We start from the raw sequence: 25,906 nt of genomic DNA, 5'->3' as shown, positions 1-25,906 counted from the left end.
ATTAGCTATCCCACCCTTACCCCATTACTAATAATCCTACAAATTTGTTGGATTAATTATCCATTGGATTAATAATCCTAAACCAAAATGTCAAAACAAACATAGGATGATTGGGCCCACGGATTAATAATCCCAATCCCATGCTTTAATCCTTCCAATCAAACATACCCTTAGGTTTATATAAGTCTATCATGAGTTTTGTTTTGATAATATAAACTGTTTAATATGTAAAACTCGTCAAGTATTATATATCTGTAAAAATTCACATTGATCAAATATCGATAACTATATAATCAAATCAAATTTTTATAAGTCATTCATTATTCATCGTCCATATTTTTTATACAAAATTAATTTAATTATATAATTATAAATATCTTATCAATATAATTTTTTATGAATATATTATACTTGATAATTTTTAAACATTCAACTATTCAAATTAAAGGAACCATATCTCTGATGGACTCCCATGGCCCCACCCTCCAACCGTGATTGAACCGGAGGAAGCCATTCCCTTTGAGATCCACCCATGCATTTCAAACCCACCCTGCAAGCCGAAACACTTGGACCACTCACACACAGACGACACCTGCAAGAGAGAGAGAGAGAGAGAGAGAGAGAGAATGGCGAACGCAGACGTGGAAGCGGTGGACTTCGAGCCGGAGGAAGACGATCTGATGGACGAGGAAGGGGCGGTGGAGGTGGAAGCTAGTTCTCCTAGGGCTCCTCTTCCTAAGCTCAAGTCCGCCATCACCGGCGGCTCTTCCTCTTCCTCTGCCAAGAAAACCAAAGGCCGCGGATTCCGTGAAGAGACCGATGCCGATCGCAACACTCGCCTCGCCGGTCGCTTCGACTCTCTCGACTCCGATGGCGGCCCTGGTCCTGAACGATGTCAGCTCTTTCTCTCTCTCTCTCTCTCTCTCTCTCTCTCACTGAATTTAGGGTTTTTTTGTTCAATTTTATCAGTCTACTGTCCAATATATGTGGCTTCATGTTTTTGCTGATGCTTTTCTGTGGGTTAAAGATTCAAGCTTTACTTTGAAGCAGAAATTCAGTTGAAAATAGAAGAAAATTAAAAAAAAAAAAAAAGAAGCTCACAATTGAATAGCCTTTTTTAGGTTTTCATTCTGGTGGTGATGCTTATGATGTTTCTAGGTTTTTCTGGGTTTCTCCTAAATTCCTTTTTGGTTGATGAAAAATTTGAAGGCATGCTTTAGTTTTCGGTTCTGGTGTTGTTTTAGTTTTAAGTTTGAGGTGGGGGTTCCTGAAAGTCCTTTTGGTCATTTGAATGCATAGACATATAATAATCGAAAATGAAATTCCAAGCGTTATGGTTTTTAACAATTGTGTGTAGAAACTTATTTGCTATCTCCAGTTAGCTCGTAAAAAAAAAAAAATTGTATTGGCTCGCAAAAATCAGGTGGTGTTTGCTGAAACTAAATATTTGACAATGAAAACAGGAATGCTGAATTGGAAAGTGTTTATGTGCTAGAGCTTTTGAAAATCTAAAACCTGAAAACTTGCTATTATTACATGAGATTCAAGCAAAAGACTTGTGAGTATTATCTCAAATTTAGTTGTTTATTTTGGGCTTTGATCTGGACACATGGACTCTTTCGAATGTATGAAGTACCCTTATTGGACACTTGACACGTGGGTAATGGTATAAGATATGTGTAGTTGGACATTCACCTAGCAAACATGTTCAGTAATTTGAGTTTACCAAAAAAACATGCATAGAACTCCTATATTACGCATGTAATCTATGTAATACTTTGTGTCGTTTTTTTACCCTAAAAGAAGTATATTAAGTAATATGAACATTTTTTTGTGTCCCGTTGTCCTTGGACACGCGAATTAGATGAATCTAACACTAGACACATTCACACTTGACGCTCGTACCCGAATCCATATGACATAGATGAGTAATTACACTTTACGCTTGTGTGATTTGGCTATGAAACACAACCACTTATGGTTCAACATAGTAAACGATTAGTAGATTCAAGTGTCTAATGTAGGTATAAGGTTTGGACAAATATAAAATACCTTTACTCTTATTATATCCATTGGACACTGGTACATTGGGGGATTAGAAGATTCCATGTAACACTGATCCAAATTATGCAACCAAATGAAGCCACAATTGTTCTACCTTCTTATGACTTTGAGAAGAGCAATTGTTTAGGCCAAGTTTGGCACCCAAAAAATAATCCATCTTTTTATTTTTTTATCTTTTTTTCATCACATCACCTCTCTACTTTTCTACACATTTTTTCGTAAAACGACAAAAAGTGCACTTATTTAGGTCATCCCAAACAACCCCTTAGTTGGGATGGGTGGCTATGGATTTGATGGAGAAAGAGGAGGGACTCACCCTTACAGTAAGAGTTCGTGGTTTGCAAAGATGTGTTTGCAGAATTATGAGGAGTTGAGGTGGTTATGTGGTTGTCTTCTGCAGGTGTTTGGCAAAAGTGGTTTAAATGAGTTATCAAAGATCTTTGATCGAGAGGCGTTTGGAGGTGAGACTCCTGACAAATAGGGGCCTTGTTTGGAAAGTTGGTTATTTGGCTATTTTAGCTTGGTTAAAATGGTTGTGCTTGGGAAAATAGTTGGTTTTTTTTTGGTAGTTGATTTGATAGTTGTGAGAGAAAAAGTGAAATGATTATGAGTTGGATGTGACATTTTGTTTTATTGGCTATTTTAGCCTATTTTGTCTTTATTGGCTATTTTAGCCAAAAAAGCTAAAAAAACAACTTGCCAAACAGGGCCAGAGAGAAGTTTTGTTTGTGTTTTGGTTGGAATGGTGAGTGGTGGAGGTTGGTTTTCTTGGCAGAGAGGGTGGGCCTTTTTGGTGCAACTTTTTGTAAAATGAAAGTTGATAATAAGATAGCAAAAGCCAAATGCACTCCTTTCTAAGCTAATAGATAATTAGCCTTTTTAGCTTATTTAAGCTATTTTTACCTAATAAGTTGTAAGTAGAAATTGTGTCAAACAGTCTGGCACAAACTCCTAGAATAAAAAAAGAAAAGAAAAGCTATAAGTAGAATATGTAAGTTACACCAAACAGCCCGATTGTGTTTTGGTTGGGCCAAGATTGTAGCCAAGTTGTAACCATTAAACAAATACTTGCAAGCTGTAACCATTAAACAAAGGTTAGAGAAAGGATGGCCTTTCCTGCAAACTGTAACCATTAAACAAATGAGAAACCTTTTGCAGGTTAGGGCAGGAAGGGGAAGGGTGTTGAATTCTTGCAGAGGGGTTTGGTGGGAAGGATAGATCATAGGGGTCAGTACATGTCTTCTTAATGTTTATTTTTTTCTTTTCTTGTGGGACATTTCATTAAAATTTTCTTTTGTTCTTTCCTCTTTGTTTTTTTTTTTAAACTGACCCAGGTTATTCTTATATTGTGCATTTCATATGGTCACTCTCTTATGTATTAGTTCGCTTAAAACCTTCTATGGAATAAATGTTTATGTTCAATTTATCACAGATGTACAATGATTATATGTAAAGCCAGCTAGATAGCTGTCTATGATTCAGGTTTTGTATTGAAATTTGTAGAGAAGTTTCAAAATCCAATAGTATTCCTAATGAATGTGAATTTTTATAGCCATTGAAGGATGGATTGTTCTAATCACTGGAGTTCATGAAGAGGCGCAAGAAGATGATTTGCAAAATGCATTTGGTGAATTTGGGGAGATTAAGAATTTGCATTTAAATCTTGATCGTCGAACTGGGTTTGTCAAGGTAAGAAGAATGTTTCCTTAGAATAAGTAATATTGAAAGTAAAGCTATGCATGCATGCTTCCATAATTACGTATTAGTTGCATATGATATTGTAGTTGAGTAGTTATTGATGGCAAATGGTATTGCATCATTGAACAATTCATGATTGGTTTTATACTGTAGTGTGCTACCTCTGTTGTTTGATGGTTTAGCACTTTTGATTCCTCCTAAAATAGTTCCTTATACTTTGAAACTAAAAGTTGCAGCATTATTGATACCAGTAGTCCATTTAAAGATGTTATTTTATTCTATTCACTTTTTTTAATATGATATTAGTTTACTATACACTTATTGGCAACTATGATAACTTCTTCATTGTTTTTAGTAATGATTGTTGTTAATATTAGGATTAATTATATTTTTAGTTTCCATAATAAGGGGTTTGTGTCATTTTGTTTTCCAACATTGAAATTGTGTCAATTTAGGTCTCAATGTATAAAAAGTGTTTCCTTTGGTCCCCCCAGCCTAACTCCGTTTGTAGATGCTGTTAAAGTTAAGGGTAAATATGAAAATTTGATTAAGAAATTACTCTTTTAGTCCTGAAAGTAAGAGAGGTTCATGTCATTTTGCTCCTTAATGTTTAAATTGTGTCAATTTAATCCCCAAAGTATAAAAAATGTCTCAATTTGGTCCTCCAACCTAATTCTATCTCTCTTCATCTCAACCAAGGATAAAGCATTGAAACTATAAATACACATCAACAAAAAACAAAAAAATTGCCAAAAAAGAAAAAAAGAAAAAAAGAAAAGAAAAGGAAAGGAAATATTCTGGTCGTCCAATATGTATATATATTATGGGTTTTGTTGATGCATTAAATGAAGTTTAGCTAACCCCACTATTGTAGGTAGTAGAAAAAGGTATAAATGTGTTGCAATAATGATATATATTTTTTTTTCAATGAGACCAAAACAGCCCTTCTTTTTTTTTTTTTGCATTTCTCACCTTTCTACTTTTTTATTTTTTTTTTCTAACCCTATCTTCTCCCACTTGTGTGCTCCTTTGACACTTTACAAAATTGCACTTTCACAAATTAGAGAAGTAATCAATAGCAAATAATGGTGGAATACACTAACAATATTTTTTTTTAGCAGTAGTTGACATAGGAAAATTAATCAAATTTGATCCATAATAAAGTGATTGAGACTGAGGCACCATAAAAAAGGATGGAAAATGCTAAAACTATATAAAAAAAATTCATATAAAATTATGTAACAATGATATTTTTGCTATTATAAAACATAGTGATAGTCATTTTAACTTTTAGTGAATGAATATAAATGATATTTATTATTCTGTATAAAGTTTTTATATACGAAGCTCGTTTGTATAACAATACCATAAAAGGCTTTTTTATTTTTAGATAATTCTAATAGCAGTCCAACAAGTTATCCATAAGGAAAAGTAAATACGAAAAAAATAGAATATTTTTTTTCCACATGTTTAAAAACATTTTTATTCTATAGATTTCTACACAATTTTTACATGTTTATTTAGATTATTGATTATTGACAATTCAAAATATTTTCATGCAACACTATTGATCAAAAAGAAACATAGTTGGCAATATTGTCATTATTTGCTTGTTACTAATTAAGAAGAAGGGTTGTTAAAGGAGCACACAGGTAGGAGATAATAGGGTTAAAAAATAAAATAATTAATGGCGAGAAATGCAAAAAAAAAAAGAAAAAAAAGAGAGAGATAGAGAGGGTATTTCTTTTTCTACTACCTATAATAGTGGGGTTAGCTAAACTTCATTTAATGCATTCTTAACAGGGTGCCCTAAGGGCACTTGTTAACAAAACGCATATATTATTTATATATCAAAACATATTAGATGATGCACTATAAGAAAAAGCATTTTCTACGATGGAAAAAAAAATCTTCACCAAAAATTGGCAATGAGGAAAGTAAGCTTTTGGCAACAAATTTGTTTTTTCGCATTGCGAAAATTACATTTTCTTGTAGTAGCAAGAATATTTATCTCCAAAGATGTTGCCTCTTTTATTTTCATTTTTTTGTGATGTATATTTATGGTTTCCAAGCTTTACTCCTAGCTTAGATAGAAAGGGAGACAATTAAGTTTGGGACCAAGTTGAAATACTTTTTATACATTGGGGACTAAAATGACCCAATTAAGCATTTGGGACCAAAATGACACAGATAGCATACTTTGGGGACTAAAAGAGTAATTTGAATTTCCACATTTATCTTTTTCTTTAATGGAATCTGCAATTGGAGGCAGGCTGGGGGACCAAATCAAAGCACTTTTTATACAATGGGGACTAAATTGACACAATTTAAACATTGGGAATCAAAATGACACAAACCCCCATACTTTGGGATACTTTGGGGACTAAAAGGTAATTAATCCTTAATATTATTATTGAGTAAAATTTTGTATATGGGCAGTGCTCCTTTGTTTCCTTTTTTAATAAATGTACTTATCAAAAACTATGTATTATTGTGCAAAATTCAAGCCTTATCCTTGGGGGCACAAGCTAGTAATATATATATATATATATATATTGAGAAATATAAAATTAACGGAAGTCACTAGTTAGGGTGTAACCAAGTACGCAAGTATATGGGACTGCTCCCTCTTAAGAAGAAGACATTCCAAAAGTTTTTATTTAAATAATGATGTCAGGTGTTCAACATATATTGGATTCAAGAAAATTTTGTCCTAGAAAGAATTATTGCCAATATAAAAATAAAATAAAAAAGCTAAGAAACAAAGATACGGACACAAGGCATATGTATCTTGACATGTTAGGAACGTAGCAAAATTATTTATTTATTTATTTTATATATATGTACATATATATTATATAAAGATAAAAAATACTTAAAAAAATAGTTTATATTTTACTTATAAGGAAATAATAACAAATAATTTATTTTCTATGTTTATATAGTGAAAAACTATGTTACATGGACTCTTCTAAATTTGTTAAATGCTTTTGTCTGACACTAAACACTTGGGTAAGGGTATGAAATATATGTGCCCGACATGTTTGATTGGACATGCACTCAACTATTATGTATATAAGTTATCGAGTTTACTATGTAACTATGCATAAGAATTTCATTTTCTGCATAACATTCTCTATTTTTGTTTTTAAATACCTAAAAAAAAATATTTAATAAATATGAAATTTATTTTTGTCCGTGTCCTTGAACATAAAAATTTGATGATTCCAAAACTTAGAAACACAAACCCAGATCTGGCATTCATACGCAAGTCCATGTAATAGAGTTGAAAAAGAAATAGGAATTGAAAACTTTAAGGGTATGTTTGGTTTGGATTTGTAGAGTGATTTTGGGAAAATTTTTCTAAAAAAATTGTTTGGTTTGTAAATTTTCCAAAATAATTTCCAAAATCACTCTCTCTCTCTTACCTATTAATCAATCACTTTTTTTTCGCTCATCTCTTCTTCTTAATCACTTTTTCTCTCACACATATCTACTCAATTATAACAAAATATCAAATCATTCCAAACTCCAAAACTACTTTCAAAATATAGTACCAAACAAACCAAAAAAAATTCTAAACTCTCTCCCCAAAATAATTTTTAAAAACTACTCTCCCAAAACCAAACCAAACATATCCTAAATGTTTTACCTTTAGAAGCCTCGAGAATTTTACAAAAACAAAAAATGAAAGTCACAAGGGTTTTGGGGGTTGGAATATTAAAATGCCAACCACTATGTTTGGATAGAAGTGAAGGCATTGAAGGGGAACAAAAGATCACTCTTCCTTTTGCTTTGATAATAAAGGTAGGGAAAAGGAAGGAAGGAGTAGTCGTGTTTATAAGAGAAAAGGAAGGGAAAGGAGGAATATTTTATTCATATGTAAGTATAATATGAATTTACTTATTTTGATAGAAATGAGGGCAAAATCTGTAGTTATTAACTTCCTTTCACTTCCCCTCCAAAACCTCCCTATTTTGATGGTGAACAAATAGGATTTGGCATCCCTCCAAACCCTTATACTCCTACTTATTAAACATAAACTAGAGGAATTAGTGCACTGTTCTTCCCCCCAACCCCAAACTCACATGTAGTTGTTAGGGGATTAATTGATGAAAAAGAATATAGACTTCTAATTTTGTTTAAAAGTAATTGGACACTTTATGAAGGTATATCCTATGTGTTTGGGAAGTGTTAGTTCCTTAGGAGGTTTGCTTTTGCTTTGTAGTCAAAAAGTTCAAATGACTTGAGATGATGTTATTTGAACTCGAAACATTTGTGGATTAGTGGTGAAAGGTGATAGCAAGGATAATTCCAACATGTATCACATATTAAGCTACTTTTAAATGATGATGCTATCAAAACTATATTACCGATACATGGAAACTAGGTGATACCCAATTCTCTTCAAACTATGCACATTTCTTCCAATGTTTATCATCCTTTTGGATTTATCTTTGGATTTCTTTGAATGTTTACCATCTAGTTTGATCTCGGATACAATATTTTGTTGGATATGTTGAATTATCTCTTCTGTAGTCCTTACGATCTCTAACTTTAGTTGGTGTAGATCTCTATCCTAAGTCTACTATATAAGTTAAATCTAGGCTGTATCGTACTTGTAGAGCGTGGTTTCGAATTGGCTTTTTCAATGCCTTTTTTGTTTACCTTTTTTCGTCTTTAGTAAACTTTTTGTAAAATTTTTCAAAAAATTTACACTTATAGGTTCTACCCTACTAGACAGACTAGGAAAATAAATAAAGGAAAAAAAGTCCGCTAAAGACCACACAAAAAAAAAAAAGAAGTAAAAAATAGTTGCCTTTTTTCAAATTTTTTGGGTTTTTAGCGAACTTTTTTTTTGAAATATTTCAAATATTTTTACTTTTTAGATCCTTTTACAGAAGATGGACCAGTGAAATAAAAAAGTTCTGACACAAATTTGGAAGGAAAAAAAAAAAAATTTAACTACAGACAAAAAAGTTTCAAAAAAATGTGGCCTTTTTAGCTGGATCCCAAACTGATTAATGACCATTTATTGAACTTGCTGACTCCTAGCATAATGTATTTAATTATTGTCAAGTTGAGATGTGAGTTATGAATCAAAATCCCATTTTTCTAAATGATGGTAGGAACTAAAGTTTTGTTTTTTCGAATTGCTTGATGTGAAATATTGCTCTACAGGGGTATGCACTGATTGAATACGAGAGCTTTGAAGAAGCACAGAAAGCTATAAATGAAATGGATGGAGCTGAACTGCTCACACAAACCATTAATGTCGATTGGGCATTCAGCAAAGGTCCATTTAAAAGGAGGAATATGAGGAGGAGGTATGTTCCTTTGCAAAAAAAATTTTGCCCATCAGTATACATACTTGAAATCTATGTTGGAAAATCTGTGTAAATGATTGATGGGATTGTCAGGTTGATGAATGTAACCATGGGGAAAAGACTTCCTTTTTGTGTCTGTTGACATTTGACTTGTATTACTGCGAGTTAGGTAGCATTAGGAGATGCATGCATGCATCCTCACCTGTCCTCATCAAATGTTTTTATTGACGAGGAGAAAATATCTGGGCAAATGAAAATGGTTTAGTGTGGGAAGCACAAATGCATCCTCTCTTCCTTTCCTTCTTCTGTTTCTTGCTACTAAAGAAAAAAAGAGAATTGCGAAGATGTAAACCGATGCTCCCGTCTCTATGGATTTACTAAATAAGTCTTACATAAATGAGTCATATATATGCATAAACACAGTCTTTGAAAATGCCTTACACACATAGCTTCTTTTTGGTCATACTTGTTGGAATGTTTTGGTTGTTATTTATGTATTTTTTTCTCTTTGATTAGAGGACCTTTCTCTTTTGTTGGAAGTTTCTTCTTCTTTGTTTTTTTGTTCAACTGGACTTTTTGTTGTTCTTTTATGATTGGTTTTGCATTATATCTGTTGTTGTAATTCTAATGTTTAGGAAGGTTCTGATCACTTCTTAATAATTTCAGTTTTGTTTTGCAATGTAGAGTTTGTCTGCTTGCTTTCCATGGCCATATTTTGTGGTTATCATTTAATGGAAAATTTTAATCTACCTTTCCAACCCCGAACTTAATCCATAGGGGACAAAAATAAACAATTACATTTTCTTCATACATACGAAATCATTGTAGCCGATTGTTTCAATTTGAGTTTGAAAATGATATCAGGAATATGTTTTGTGGGAAAATATACCTTACAGAAAAAACTTAGTTTATTTATAATAAAAAAAAGAAGCTATATGTTCTTACTCTTTACTTCTCTCTGTGAACCATTTACAACTTTTATCGCCAAAACAACCACTAAACTTCTCCACCCACAGTTGCCAAAGCATGTGCTCAAGGGTGGAACTTCATCTAACTGCCTTTCTATTCTTCATCTTTATCCTAGTCCATCTCTTGCTTTTGTTGTCCCTTTAAACTGCCAGGCTCTCTCTTGCTTTTATTGTCTCTTTACACTGCCACAGCTCTCTCTCTCTCTCTCTCTCTCTCTCTCTAGGTGCAGGCCGCTCTACTAATTCTGCCATGTTGAATGCATATAAACAAATTTTCTCTCACAAACTATTATGTTAAAATTGATGTATTTATTGATATATTGATATAGATTGATGTGTTACAAGATTGATTAATTACAATTCCTATACAATCTATATATAGAAGAAAATGTGGTAGTAGGTGTAGTGGAGGTGATAGTGGGTTAGGTGAAGTGGAGTGTGTGGTGAAGTGGAGGTAGGTGAAGTGGAGTGTGTAGTGGAGTAGGTGAAGGTAAAGATGGGAAATTCTAACAGCCCCCCGCAAACTCAAGGAGGAGAGAAACTAACCAACTTGAGTTTGGAGAGAGTAACAAAACAAGAAAATACATAAAAAGAAAAAAGGATAGGAGACACTGTATGGTCGTGTCAGACCGTTGGTGAAGACACTGTATGGGGTGTCATAACGTTGTAGAGGACACTGTATGGTGGTGTCAGACCGATGTAGAAGACAGTTTATGGGGTCATGTCGGACCGTTGTAGAAGACAGTTTATGGGGTCATGTCGGACCGTTGTAGAAGACAGTTTATGGGGTCATGTCGGACCGTTGTAGAAGACAATGTTGTGACAGTTTACGGAGTCTTGCTGGACCCTTGTAGAAACTAACCGGAATCAATGTCGGGACAGTTTACAGAGTCTTGTCGGACCCTTGTAGAAACTAACCGGAATCTATGTCGGGACAGTTTACAGAGTCTTGTCGGACCCATAAAGGAGCTAACCGGAATCAATGTCGGGACAGTTTACAGAGTCTTGTCGGACCCATAAAAAGTCGCACCCTCAAAAGGTGTGCCCAATTTTTTTTTTTTTTTTTTTAAAAGGCGTGCCATCAAAAGGCGTGCCCAATTCATCAAAAGGTGTGCCGGACATGATGGCGAGGCACGTGGGCGCCTTGGCTTGCGCGCCCGTTTGTCGGCTGGTGGCAAGAGGCGCGCGATGCGCGTGGCTGCCTCGGCTATTTAACCATGACAGAGCCTGAGGCCGAGGCAGAAGCAAAAAAACTGCGAAATCCTCTGTAAAACTCTTCGTTGTGCTGAGAGAGAGAGGCTGTAACACCCTGTTGCCCAGAAAAATGGCCTCGTCCTCGTCTTCCCGTGGACTGCTCACCCTCTTTCCCGACCTCAACGAGTCAACGAGAGAGAGAACTGGTGCGGTGGCACTGGAACCTCAACCAAACACCGCTGGGTATACTCCGTTGAACTTTCCGATGCGGTCTGTGGAGCAAAGAATGGCAGTGCTGTCGGATGTGGAGGCCAATCAGTATACTTTGAAGGTATGTGTGGAAAGTATGACGGCGGTCACAAACCTGTCGAACCGGCTGCAGAGTAGGACAAATGAGGTGCAGCAGTTAACCTCCCAGCTGGCTCTGCTCCAACGCATGTATAAGGATGTGCGAGCAGAGATAAGTGTGCTGAAAGCAGAAAATAAGGAGCTAAAGCGGAAGGCCACCGTGATGTGGCGATTTGGAGGTCCGCCATATGCTGCAGTGGAGGAGCAGGGGGGAGGCAACTTGCTTGGTAGTCTAGGAAGCACGGAGGCAACACCGGCAAGGGCCGCCCAGGACGGAGGCAAGAAGAAGAGACCGGCGACAGAGTAGAGAAGAAAAATCCCACCTGTGGATGTGGGTGGTTTGTGTGTTGGTTGTTTTTTTTTTTTTATTTTATTTTATTTTATTTTTTTTATATATATATATATATTTTTTTTTTTATGTTTTGTGTAAAATGGTGATCGGGGTGGATCCCCAGCATGAATAAAAGGAGTTTAGTGTGCAGTTCGGCTTCTGCCTTTCTTTTTTTTTTTTTTTTTTTTTTTAAAATAAATAAATAAAATAAAGAAATAAATAAATAAAATAAAAAAAAAAAAAAGAAAGGGAAATTGGAGTCGTAGACAAAGGAGGAGAATACCCATGTAGTGGGAGAGAGAATGAGTGGGGTGAAATATTTAAGAAAAAACAAGTGGTTGGGTGGAAAGGAGAAAAGGATGATTATGTTTTCAGACCATCCCATGTGCCCTTTACTTTCTATCTGGTTGGACTTAGCTGGCCATTACCTCTATCTCGGTAAAAGAAGAGGGAATTAGAAGAAGCCGTCGATCTGTCCCATATACGCAGGAGATTATCATTTCCCCCACTTGCTAACTGTTGACCCGAGGCTGACCATTTTAGCCCACAGACTTCTTGATGGTGTCCCCTGTAGGTTTCAAGATTACAGGCCAATGAAAGCATGCAAGGACAGAGCACCCTTGTGTGAGGCCATCAGAAGCAGACCCAGAGAGGCAGCGCAATTGGAGGAGGTGATTGAGGATGAGGATTGGTCAGTGACGCCGAGGCGGGTGACAGTAAGGGACGTGTTGAAGTACTCCTTGACCTGAGTAATTATCCCACCAGTGACGGTCCAGGCGTGGACGCAAGAGATGGAACTGGTGTGATCGCAACCCTCGACGAGGACGGTTGATCCGAAGGAGGCGAAGGACTGGGGGACGAATTTGAAGTCGTTGATTTCGGAGAGGGCCATGGAACCACCACTCGAGGTTGGAGGCCAGGAGCTGAACGTGAAGAAGAGGAAGCATTTGCTGATGGAGAAACCGACGGGTCTGGATGTGGAGGAGTTTGATCAGATATTGGAATTTGTGGCAGCGAAGTGAAGGTATGTGTAGAGGTCCGGCGGGCGGCCAAGGCGAGGCTGCTGCCGCCCGCCGGTAAAGCAGAATTACTAGCTTCTCAACCTTGCTCTGATACCATGTTAAAATTGATGTATTTATTGATATATTGATATAGATTGATGTGTTACAAGATTGATTAATTACAATTCCTATACAATCTATATATAGAAGAAAATGTGGTAGTAGGTGTAGTGGAGGTGATAGTGGGTTAGGTGAAGTGGAGTGTGTGGTGAAGTGGAGGTAGGTGAAGTGGAGTGTGTAGTGGAGTAGGTGAAGGTAAAGATGGGAAATTCTAACAGCATATATTCTGTACTTAAGCAAGCATAGGAAAACAACAGTTCACATGCACTCATTTTCCTTATGTTTATTACTCCATGCTATATTTTTGCCTTCACAATTGTTGTCCTGTCCTTTATGCAAATGCCTATTCCATGCATGACTTGTGGTTGCCATGCATAACTTTGGGCCATGTTGGAGGGAGTTTGAGATATGTTGGAAGGGTATCCTAAATAATATATATATTTTTTGAATTCTTGTCTGGACACATCCATCAGGTATCGGATTTGGGACTTTGAGTGTCTGGGAATTGTTTGGTGTTTAACAAGGTTCTAACATGGACACAATGGCTTTCTAGCAGTGCCCATACTCTTAATGTAGATGGTCAATTGGCTGTGCTCATGGATATCCTCACTGGTAGTGTGATGAAGTGGTCGATGAGATGGTAGAGATTGGTTACTTGTTGGTGTTGGCATGGTCCATCAGTCTCACTGCCTCAGTTGTGGATTATGCCTTCTAAGATCCATGTCCTACCACAGATATGTGTGTCCGCTTTTTTTTTTTTTTTTTTTTGGATTTAATGGAGGCTAATAAAGAGAGCACACCCAATCATGATTACAACGAGAAATAACTTTTAGCCAAGAAATTTCTTTGTTTTTATTCAATCGACAAATTTAATGGTCTCTTGGTCTTGTGTTAAGCTGTACATTCATGAATGTCCGTGTGACACTATATACATCTTTTGTGTATGCCATGAACTATTGCACCACAGCAGGTTTATGCTAAGCCCTTATCTCATGCTTCTAAGCTGTCCTAGATTAGAAGAAATATTCCATAATTTGTGTTGTGGAAGAAAGAACAAATTTTGATGGGTTACTCGGGTGTGCATTGAGCTTTCAAAAGGGTGTCTGGGGGTGTGGTATGAAATTCAAGCAGTGGAATTCATCCAGTGGAAAATAATGAATCATGCGCCCAGCATGCATTTTGTATTATTGTAGCCTTTGTGTTGGTTTGAGGCATTTTGTAATGATAATGATAAACTGTGTGCTATGATCTGGTATAATTAAAACATGTTTGAGCTTGTACTAATTTGCTGGAGTTGTTTAGAATATAATACATAGAAAATAAGATGAGTTTTGTGGTGTGGTTTGCTAGATAGAGTAAATAGATTATATTTGGTTGTTGCAGCTGTGGTGAGTTTGGTTAAAAGAGAAAGTCGGGAGAGAGTGCGAGAGAGGTGGATTCTTTAGGTGGTGTCTTCAGTTTAATGGTGGTGCTTGGGTGTGGGTTCTATGGAAGATGACATTAGAAAGAGAACATGAGGTGGAGAGATAAAGAGAATGAAGATAAGGGTTTGGTGGGTAGAGAGAGGTATAGTGGAGATAGTGATGTTTACAGATGGTAAAGGTGATGAGGTTTGGTGGTTGTTTTTGGGTTCAACCTGAAGAGAGGAATAGAAAGGAGAATGTTGGTTTGGTTCTTTTCAGACTGGCCCTAGGCTAGGCTAACTCAATGAAAATAGAGAGGATGAGGACTAATTGACTATTGATTTTGTTAGTTTCATTCGTATTTCATAGTAAATCTTTTCATATCCTGTCAGTATCATTATAGTGTTTAAGATACAATATCTCAAAGTTTATATGTGCTTTCAGTTGTTATCTTTATTGGAATCAATTGACCTTAACTTTATGAAATTAGAAATCTTTACATCTGATTGTCTTGCGTTCCTCTATTGTTTGCAGCTCTTATGGTTCTTCATTTAAAATATAATTGGTGTATTAAGTTCTTCTAGGTTTGGGACTTTTTTGTTTTATTAACTTTTCAGGGTAGATAGGAAGCTCTTTGTGATTGAACTGAAGTATATGATAATCACAAAGAAATGCACTTCCATCAGGAAGACACATCCTACTCTTAGTGGAACATGTGTAAAAAAATTCTTTAGGATGTGTTTGGTTCTTGGATATGTGGAGAGAAAGAAAATGGAAGGGAAATATTAATAAAGTTGAACCTGTATTTAATTTTTCCTGCTTTTCCTTTCTCGTTCCTTCTCCCTTTACAATTCCAAGATTCAAATACAACCTCAATATTTCAATTCAATGGGTGTTTGCGGCGTAAGCAAATTTCTGCTCTTGTTTGAATGTGAAGTCTAAATTTTTTCAATTTGAGAGAGAGGGGAGTGGGGCTGAAATGGATCATGTAAGAAAAATCATTTTCCTTCTTATTTTTGGGTGTTCGGTTGGGGTTTTGTAAAAGAAATTGACATAACTAAATGCAAAGTGTGTTTATAGATGCACGAAAGCATGCATTTTGTATTAGCACTATATATCCTTGTCTAGGACTCATTAACAGATATAGGTATGTTTACAGAGTAAATAAGGTGTATGCATGAGCAAATGAATATGCACATATCTTATCCATATGGACATAGAGGTTATGAAAGTGTACCAGTATCTCTCCTACATAATATGCAGGGATTAAATAGATAAAAGGGTAATGAGCCCTGCTGCTTTAGTTTTCTGGTTCATTTTTCTCTGTTGTTTTGTTTGCTTCAGAGTGGGCCCTCTGGATTTGAATTTAAAGAACATTAATATTCCAGAAGAATGTAAAAGAGCGTTAAGTTCCAGAAATGGTTCCCAAACCTGTTCTTTTTCTCTTGAGAGAGGGATTATGGACTTGTTACAGTAGAGGAACAGTGAACACATGACTCTGGTATGTATTACGTGAGATAAGATGGGTTTGTCTATGATATGCATGTATATGTGTGCATATACACAGGTCTATTATGTGGTCACATGGGATCTGTTGGTTTATTAAGGTTGATGACTTCTTTCTGGGAGGGTGGGATTGGTTATCCATTTTCAGGTTTTGGATAGTAGTTTGTCCCTCCCAACAATCTGCATAAAAGATTTAACAATCAACAAACACAGGAAAATTCAGAAATATTTTATGCTGAGACAAAAAGTGACGCTTGTGAGTGAGAAAGAAATAAGAGAGCAATATTGTCTTCATTTGTTTTCTAGTTGCACCGGACCATTTATTGATATCAATTCTGGTGCAGTCAAATGATTGAAACTGTATCCCATATACTATTATTACATATTAGTGTAATTTCTTTTTGCATTTCTTCCACTTTTAAAGTGCTGCCTTGTTTTCTTGTATGTGTTATTGCAGATCACCGCGGGGACACCGTTCAAGAAGTCCCAGAAGGAGATTCTAGCCATCCAAGGTTTTGTGGACTTCTGTTGGGATAGGAAACAAGATGTTTGGACAGTTTTTTTTGATACTTGTGACTGATTGAGTGACTCATCGAGTGTATGATTATTAATCTGTTTGTTGTTGAGGATCCCTTGCGCACCCTCCCTCCTGCCTTTTAACTTTTCCCATCTTTTCTGTTTCCTCTTTTTCTTTTTTCTTTTTTGATTTTTTTTTTTTTTTTGGTTACCCTTCTAATGGGATGCTGTCTAGGCTGTTTCTTACAAATTATGTAATATGTTGCAAAATATTTGTGTTGGTTATTATTTTGCACTTGTGGAAAACAAAATGGAGGCTGATACTGTTTGACTAGAGTCGGCATGCAAATTGATTGTGAGATGGTGTGCACCAAGGTCCTTGGCCTTAAGCATTGATAGCTGGCCTGATAAGCTTGCTCTACATATTCAAGTGGATTTCTTGATAATATATATTTGTATTCTTTGATGCTCGGTAGGTTACTTGGGTGCTTTTGCACCTTTTACATTTCCGAGGGAGGAGTTGAGATCTATGGCTTCACTGGCCTTTTAACCTTGGGGAGAGACTCCCACTTTGGTGCTATGTGATAATAGTAAGATGCTCTATGCTAGTGGTTAGTTGATCCCCAAGTCACTGGTTCATTCAGATTGAGATCTTCTTTATTACATGGTTATGAAAGATTTTCATTATCTAGATCTCTTTCATGATACTTGGTTCGAGTGATGTTTTTTTAGCGAATGCTGCTTAGGCCTCGTTTGACAAGTGGTTTTTTTAGCCAAAAAGTCAAAAAATCACTAAAAAAATTAAAAAGCTAACAACTCATACTAAAAAGACAAAGATTCTCTTTTTTTCTCTATTTTTTACACATCTTTTTGTAAAAAGTTAAAAAATCGTTCTAAAACATATTAATTTTTTTTAGTTCATATTTTAGCTAAATAGTCCAACAGTTATTAAATTAGTCTGTTTCCAAACGAGGGCCTTAGTTTATTTTTCAAAACAATAAATACTCTTGCTTCTACTATAAAAGTTCAAAGGAAATAGTTCTTCTATCATTTATACACAAATTGGATTAGTTGGGGATTAAATTGATATAATAAAAATATAACTTAGTGTATACTTTGAAGACCAACAATGTTCTTAATTATACAATGAAAAAAAAATGAAAATACTCAATGATATATAAAAGTCATCTGAGCAATGGGATGTAATTCCTAAATTTGTTACATAGAAGTCTCCAAACCAAACCAAGACTCTAGCTTGTAAGACTGACTGCCAAATGTTGATCAACATTAATAATCCCCCCAAAGACAAAAAAATAAATAAAAAATTTTGCAAATGACGCAAATAGTCCTTGTACTTTATCCTGTGTGTCATTTTGGTTCCTGACATTTCAAATTGTCCGATTTAGCCCCTCAATTTAACGAAGTGTGTCAATTTCGTCTAATAATTGACATCCGTTTTGAAATCATGGACAGAAAGTCAGTACTTGTCTCTCACGTGCTTTCTCTAGCAATTATTGAGGGGCACACTTGTCTTTCCACCTCAAATCCTAGGTTACCTCCATCGTCCCTATACATGTATCTTCCCCAAATCAACAAGTCCATTCTCTCTCTACATAATTGAATCGTTTCTAGGGTTTTGAGAAACTAAAAAATTGTTTGATTGTAAATTTGCTAAAATTGGCATGGATAGAGAAGAAAACGATTGACGAGGTGAAAAGACGAACCAGGCGATTGTGAGGATTGGTAATGAAATACCAGATTATGATAAGCAAAAAAGTACTCTTTACCTTCCTTTTTTTTTTTTCTTGGTTTTGTATGTTGCTTTATCTTGTCTGTCTGCAAGTTGAATCATTGGGTGGGTCAAACAATCTACTTTTGCTTTGCTTTGTTTGAAAGTGACAAGGTGAATATATGTTTATATATTCACGCATGTCGACACATCTACACAACTGCACACTGACAAAAAAACTAATCAATATCTATAATTGATGTATATATAATGTGTTGTGGTCCCCTTGTCCAGCATTGTGGATCATACAATAAATATGTCATCTTTTATTTCAGATGCAGATAGTGATTATTTCACTATCAAAATGCATCATGGTGGGGTTTTTAAGTCTTTAGTAAATATGGCTTACGTAGGGGGGAAATTATCATTTTGGGACAATTGTGATGCTGACAAAATGAGGTTGATAGAGATAGAAGATATGGCTCAAAATTTAGGTTATATTGAATTCATTTCATACCATTATCGAGTGCTTGGTAAGGACTTAAATTATGGATTAAGGCTCACTTAGGAATGATAGTGATGTAATGGATATGGTGAAATGGGTGCATGTAAGTAGGATAATTGAAGTGTATTTAGAGCATATTCCTGATAATCAGTTGCTTGAGCTTGAAGAGTTTAATCCCTTTCACTATGCATCAGTTGTCATTGAGGAAATTGAAAGTGGCACAAGTAATGTGGAGGGTGAGGGTGAGGTTGAAGTTGAAGTTGAAAGGCAAAGTCATGATTCCTCTAACTATTCTATAGATCTAGAGGAGTTTGAGGATAGTGACTATGATTTCAATGAGGATGACATACTATTTGATGCTAATGTTGATAGGAATGTTGAATGGGGTGGGTTAGGGAGGCAAAAACATAATGATGAAAGGGTTAAGGTACCTCATATTGATTGCCTAGAGCTTGATGCTACATCTGATGACTTGAAGAGCATTAATGGATCTTCTGATAAAGAGGCTGGAAGCAACATGGTTAGATACGCCGAGTTTAATCCAAACACAGATATGGCAGAGTCACAATTCAAGGTTGGCATGGTTTTTGGCACTGCCAAAATATTGAAAGCTGCTGTTAAGGAGCATGGTATTAAGACTGGGAAGGTTATTAAGTTAGTCAAAAATGATAGCATGAGGGTTAAGGCCACCTGTAAGCCACCATGTGAGTGGATGCTTTATGCATCCAAGATGTGAGGACAACCATCATTCCAGATAAAGACATATGTCCACACTCACAATTGTGGCAAAATTTTTTATAATAGACAAGTGAATTCTACCTAGCTATCTAAGAAGTACATGGAGACATTAAAGTCCAATCCATCTATTCCAGTGCAGTCATTCAAGCAAGCTGTGCGAAAAGATCACAAGGTTGGTATATCCAGGAGCCAAGTGTATAGGACAAAGAGAAAAGCACAAGAATTGATAGAGGGAAGCCTCATAGAACAATATGCCAAGTTATGGGATTACTATGAAGAGATAAAAAGAACTAATCCAGGGACAACTATCATAGTCCAGGAAGATGATGAAGAACATGAAATAGATGAAGCCAAGCCTAGGTTTCAAAGGATTTTTGTATGCTTTGGAGGTTGCAAGCAAGGTTTTCTGGCAGGATGTAGGCCATTCATTAGGGTTGATACTTGCCATTTGAAAGGGCCATAAAAGGGACAACTGTTGCAAACTGTTGGTTTGATGACAATAACAACAGCTATCTGTTGGCCTTTGCAATTGTTGAAGGAGAAACAAAGAGTTTATGGAAATGGTTTTTTGAAATATTATGTGACACTCTTGGGTGGTTCAACAAACAATGAGTGACCTTTATGTCAGACAAGCAAAAGGTAAATGCTTGTTGGAAGTTTCATGCATTTATTTTTACTGTTTAGTTCATTTAATGTATGTAACTTTTTTTTTTGTTTTTGTTTCCCCCTGCAAATGTAGGGATTGTGTCCAGCACTTGTAGAGGTTGCACTCATGGCAAAGCATAGGTTATGCATCAGACATCTTTCCACCAATTTTAGAGATAGCTTCAAAGGGGTGCACCTAAAGGACATTGTGTACAAAGTTGTAAAGGCTTCTTATGTACAAGCATTTGAGGCTCATATGGAAGAATTAAAGGAAGCTGATGAAGATGCATTCAATTGGTTAGTTAAAAAACCCCCAAGCACCTGGTCTAGATCTCATTTCACACCTACAGTTAAGTCTGATATCTTAGACAACAACATGTGAGAGAGCTTTAATAGCTTGATCCTAGAAACTAAAGGAAAAACCATAATCCCTTTGTTAGAGGACATTAGATGTATCTTGATGAAGAGGCTGCAGGTGAGAAAGGAAGTAATAAGGGCTAACCTAGGACCTATTTGTCCTTAATATACAACAAGCACAGGAGAAAATGAAAGAAGATGCAAGCAATTGTATTGCTATGTGGACAAGAGGTCTGAGGTACCAAATCAATTGCTTCAATTGGCAACAATTTGTAGTTGATTGGGGTGATTTAACCTGTTCATGCAGAAAGTGGGATCTAACTAGCATACCATGTTTTCATGCCATTTCAGCCATATATGACAAACATGAGCAACCTGAAGATTATGTGGCTCATTGGTATAAGAAGGAGACATACTTGGCTAGCTATGAGCTAATGATATACCCAATAAATCGTTATGAAATGTGGCCAAAGTTTGTGTTGCCTGGATTATTGCCTCCAAAAGTGAAGAATCAACCTGGTAGGCCAAGAAAGTTGAGAAAAAGGCAAGCAGATGAGCTTAAGAATCCTTATAAGTTGCACAGAGGAAACACAACAACTACATGCAGCTTGTGTGGTAAGCTTGGGCACAACAAAAGAGGATGCAAAGGCCAGCCTATTGCACCAAAGGTTATCTTGTACACAATTTGTTACATCTTCATAAATTCAATTCATTTATTAGAGGTCCTTCATACAATTAATTATTGACAATTTGTAGGTGACAAACAACCAGTCAAACACCTAGATAAGCAGTCAGCCACCTACTCAACCCAGTAGTCAACCAAGAGACCAAGCAACCACTGTAGCCACTAGTCAATAAGCCAGTAGGGTAAGCATTTTAGTAAGGCCTAAAGTAAGTGGTAGTTAACCAAGCTTCAACTTCAGACTGGTATTGCAAGGGGTGAACATTAGGGGACCTTCACCAGGTTTCATTAGAACAAGCACATTCATTGAGCCAAACCCATCTGAAGGTCCATATGGGGGTTCAACAACATATGTGTCAAAGGGGCAGAAGTTTGTGACCTTGTCTTCACTACCAAAACATGGAAGAAATTAAATGTTGAAGGAGTAGTTACCTAATAGTATACAACAGTTTTTTGTGGATTATTATGCATTATGTTTTGTTGTGTTTGGCCTTTTTATGTTTTGTTGGAACATGGTAATGTTTTGTTGGATTTGCCATTTGTATTTTGTTCGCACATGGTAAACTGATTGGCCTTTGTGTTATTTGAAGTATTTATTTTTTGTATTGGAACATGTTTGGACCATGTTTTTTGTTTGTTTGTTTGTATCAACCATGCCTACAATATTTATTTCTATGTCATGTTATAGGTTGCTTCATGTTTGCTAAAAGTGAAACAAACCATGATCCAGTGTGATTGAAAAAAAAAAAATTATAAACAAAAACAGTTTCATTCAACATTCATTTAAAAATTCAACATTGACTCAAAAGTTGATAAACAAATGTTAATTAAAAAACATTGCTACAGCTTGATTCAACATTGATTTAGTGTCATTCAAAACATGTTTGGACACTCATAACATTCATACATAATAAACCCCAATTACATAACATTGGACATAACAAAATCAAATCCTAAAATCCATTCCTAGTCCATAAGCATCAATCACAGGAAAAAAAAAAAACCCACTTCATTCCTATTCCATTCCCAGTCCAGAAGCTTCAAAACAAAATAAATATAAAAAAAAAAAATTGAGCATCTTCAATTTCCATCATTCCTAGTGCTTAAAAGAGAAGCAGCTGCAGAACCATCTCTAATTATGTTCCAACACCAAAAAATAAGCCATGACAATGCCATCAAAGTAATCAACTTCCTTTATCTTACTCTGTGCATCTTTAATTGCTCTTCAAGCATGGTGGTTCTTCTCAGCAACCCAGGTATGATCTCTCGAGCGCGAGGACACAATGGAGGATCTATCCATAGAAAGAATCCATATGCATGTCTACTCTGTAATATTTTTTTTTCTTCTGAAACACCTCAATTGCCTTTACAAATAGTATAACCAAAGGTCATCCCAATTTTTTTCCATCTACACTTACACCATATTGAGGACATCCGAAAAACCTTCGTCTAGGGTTGCTCTCTATCCACGAAGTCTTCAACTGAGTTTCCATTCTGCATCAGCATAGTACATGATCCATCGTCTTCTTCCATTCGTCTCCCATTAACTTTGGAGTCTGTATGTGTATATAATGGAGATAGAGGCGACATATATGGTTTTGGCAGAAGGTAACCTAAGGTTTGAGGTGAAAAGACAAGTGTGGCCCTCAGTAATTGCTAAAAGGAACACGTGAGAGGTAGGTGCTGGCTTTTCATCCATAATTTCAAACGGGGCGTCAATTATTGGATGAAATTGACACACTTCATTAAATTGAGGGGCTAAATCTGTAGCGATCCCGATTTCGATCCTTCTATCATGTTTTGCCACTTGGACTGGGCTAGTCGGGGATCGAGTTGCTCGGTCAGCTCGGGGGGGGTCGAGGGGGCAACGCCCTGGCGGGGTCGAGGGGCAGCGCCCCCGAAGTAAAAATGCAAAATGCATTCGAAGTTGCTTGTCCGCTTGAGCGGCAGTTTATGCACTCGAGCGAAGAATGTTTGGTTTCAGAAATTTGACCTGTCTGTAAAAGTACTGGGTTAATGAATTTGACGCTCGAGTGGAGCATTCCACGCTCGAGCGGACCATGTTATATCAGTTCGTGAATCTGATATTTCAAATCACTTTTTCAGTCCTCTCTCTCTCTCTCTCTAAAACTCTCCAAAACTCCAGATCGGGAGCTTCTCTGTCTAGAAGTCATCTTCTCTCTTTGATTTCTCCAAATCCATTGGGATTTAGACCTAATTCTTTACCAAAGTTGGTTATCATCTCGAGGGTTTCGTTGTGTGCGGTGAAGATCGAGTTTCGACACCGTTGATTTTGAGGGTTTCATCTCATTTCTTCTTCAAAACTTGAGGTAGGGATTTTCTTAGAGTTATATATATATTTTTGCAAGATCTATATGATTTTCGAAATCATCTTTCGATAGCTTTGAATATTGATTGTCGATTCAAGAAATTGAGCGATTTTGAAAGTGGGTTAGTCTCTTGTTCTTTTAAAATGATCTTATGGGTTTTGATCTTCATTGATTGAAGAAAATATGATTTTGGAAAGTTTTCTTTCAAAGGATTTGAGTTGTATAGTTTTGGTGAGAAAACCTAGAATTTGGGGATTTTTTAAAAAAAGACTGAAAATTCATGGATGATATTGTTATATTTATTTTGTGTGTCAAAATAAATGTATGTTTGGAAAATTTCTTATTTATATTTATATAAATGATGAATTTCAAGGAATATGAGAATTGTTGTTCATTTTGGAAATTATTGTTCAAAACGTTGAAATAGTCTTGAAATGACTAATTGTTGAGGATACTTGAGAAGATGGAATTGTGTTATTCCTTGGATGATGAATTGGAATAAAAGTATTTATATTCATCTTGTGTTATTGGTATAACAATTCATTTGATTACATTAAACTTTGAAAGTTGATTTGAAAACTCACATTGAAAAAAGAATGTTAAGAAACAAGTGTTCATGAAATGGTTTTAGGGTAAATACGTTGGCAGGTCTTGATAGGTGGTGTAGATGATACTGAATAAGTTGGCCTGAGAGTCTGGGGTGAAAGACCGAAACCCTGTGCGGATAGGTGTCGAGCCTTCTGGTTAATGCTGGTAAAAATGACAATTTGGTAGTACTTGTATAGTCTGCTTGTAGACATCGACCTAGGAATTACCAAAGTCGTATTTACCGCCCTTGAAATAAATTGTTAAGTTTTGAACAATTGAAATTGCATGACATCATTAAGCATGATGCTTTTCAAAAGATGAAAATGTGATTTATCTTCAAAAAGGGGCATAGCATGGCATGTGCATTTCATTTCTTGAGACTGGTATAAAATGTATATACTTTGTTAAGGATTTTCTACTGGGCTTTATGCTCACCCTACGGGACTTTTGTGCAGTAAAATATGTGGTGATGCCGCCTAACTAAAGGCGATGAAATGTGTGTTGAGAGTACGAGACTCTCATTTTACTGTGACTCTGTGTGTAAGCCAAGGGCTGTATATGTGTGGGTTTGAATAACCATTTTGTGTAACCAGGCTCAAGCCTTGGAAACTTGTAAACCCTTAGGGGTATTTATTTGTTTATTTATTTGTTGTTGGATTAATGTATTGTTGCATAAAGAACTATTGTATCATGTAATGTAAGTTTGGAGATTTATATTCGATTTTCCTTGAAAGAGCCATGATTATTGTATTATTATTTGGGCTAGAAATTTGGGGCGTCACAACTTGGTATCAGAGTTACCCAGTTTGAATACTTGGAGCTCGTGGGAAGTGGTTGTTTAACCACAATGGGTTCACTTAGCATGCTTAGGAAGTGTTATGCATTTTGTGACTATGTAATAACATGTTTATGTGACTAAATAGGTATGAGATTGGACTTTTGGAATGTTGTTTGCGCCTGTTAAATTCCTTGAGGTCTTATTAGAAGAATACTTGATCAATACTCATTCTACTAAGAATTCTTGGTTTTTCGTGGGATGAATCTCATCATAAGAGTATAATCCTATGTGTTTATATGACTAAGTGCTTATGTGGAGTGAAATTGAATTATGCATATGGTAGAGAAATATATGGAATTGTTGTAGTCGAACGTGTGAGTCAAGTTACGAGCACATATGAGTTAATGTGCTAAATTATTTCTCGTGTCCTTTATTAGGATGTCAGGAAGGGGTCAAGTCCGTGATGGTAGAGGCAGGAGACATGGTAGGGCTCGCCGTGGTGTGCATGAGGTACTAGTCCATAGGGTTCCGGTGCAGGAAAAAGGGTTCGGCCAAGCTAATACGGCAGAGCAAGCAGGCTAAGCTAATGTAGCCGAGCAGGTGGGACAAGCGGGTCAAACCGCAATGGGGGCCTTAGCTCGAGAAATAGCAGGGGCTTTAAAAGAGTCTATGAACTTGTTGAGGGTAGAGAATCAAGCCCGAAAGAACACGGCGGAGTCAAAGGCGAGTTTCCTTACTAGAGATTTCTTGCGAGCCAAACCGAATGAGTTCCATGGTGGTCCCGAGCCCAAGAAAGCAGATGAGTGGCTCGAACAAACTGTGAAGACATTTGAGATGCTTCACATCGAAGATAGTGAACTAAGAGTGACTTTAGCAAGTTACTACCTTAAGGGAGACGCGGGTCAATGGTGGAAATATGCCAAGGGTAGAGTGGAGCCGACATGGGAAGCCTTTGCGGTTGTTTTCCAAGATAAGTACATACCTCCCATTGCTAGGGAGAGATTGAGGCAAGAGTTTGAAGACCTCAAACAACTCGACATGCCTGTGGCCGAGTTTGAGGCGGTCTTCTCTAGTTTGC

The 25,906-nt window shown here is 36.3% G+C and overlaps 2 protein-coding genes across 2 annotated transcripts; both read left to right on the top strand.

The window, feature by feature from the left end:
• The first annotated feature begins 427 nt into the window (after positions 1–427).
• LOC114301029 (RNA-binding protein Y14) lies at positions 428–16,810 on the top strand. The gene is made up of 4 exons (XM_028245925.2): positions 428–894; positions 3,617–3,753; positions 8,944–9,089; positions 16,418–16,810. Exons 1-4 carry the CDS (start codon positions 627–629, stop codon positions 16,461–16,463), a joined length of 597 nt encoding a protein of 198 aa, XP_028101726.1. The 5' UTR covers positions 428–626; the 3' UTR covers positions 16,464–16,810.
• Positions 16,811–19,548: 2,738 nt separating this feature from the next.
• LOC145807291 (uncharacterized) lies at positions 19,549–21,867 on the top strand. The gene is made up of 4 exons (XM_082905254.1): positions 19,549–19,824; positions 20,188–20,471; positions 20,758–21,065; positions 21,821–21,867. Exons 1-4 carry the CDS (start codon positions 19,549–19,551, stop codon positions 21,865–21,867), a joined length of 915 nt encoding a protein of 304 aa, XP_082761380.1.
• Positions 21,868–25,906: the final 4,039 nt, after the last annotated feature.

This window comes from Camellia sinensis, chromosome 14, assembly GCF_055761805.1.
Source record: "Camellia sinensis isolate YWXY chromosome 14, ASM5576180v1, whole genome shotgun sequence".
NCBI lineage: Eukaryota > Viridiplantae > Streptophyta > Magnoliopsida > Ericales > Theaceae > Camellia > Camellia sinensis.
This window is presented reverse-complemented; position numbering and strand designations above follow the sequence as displayed.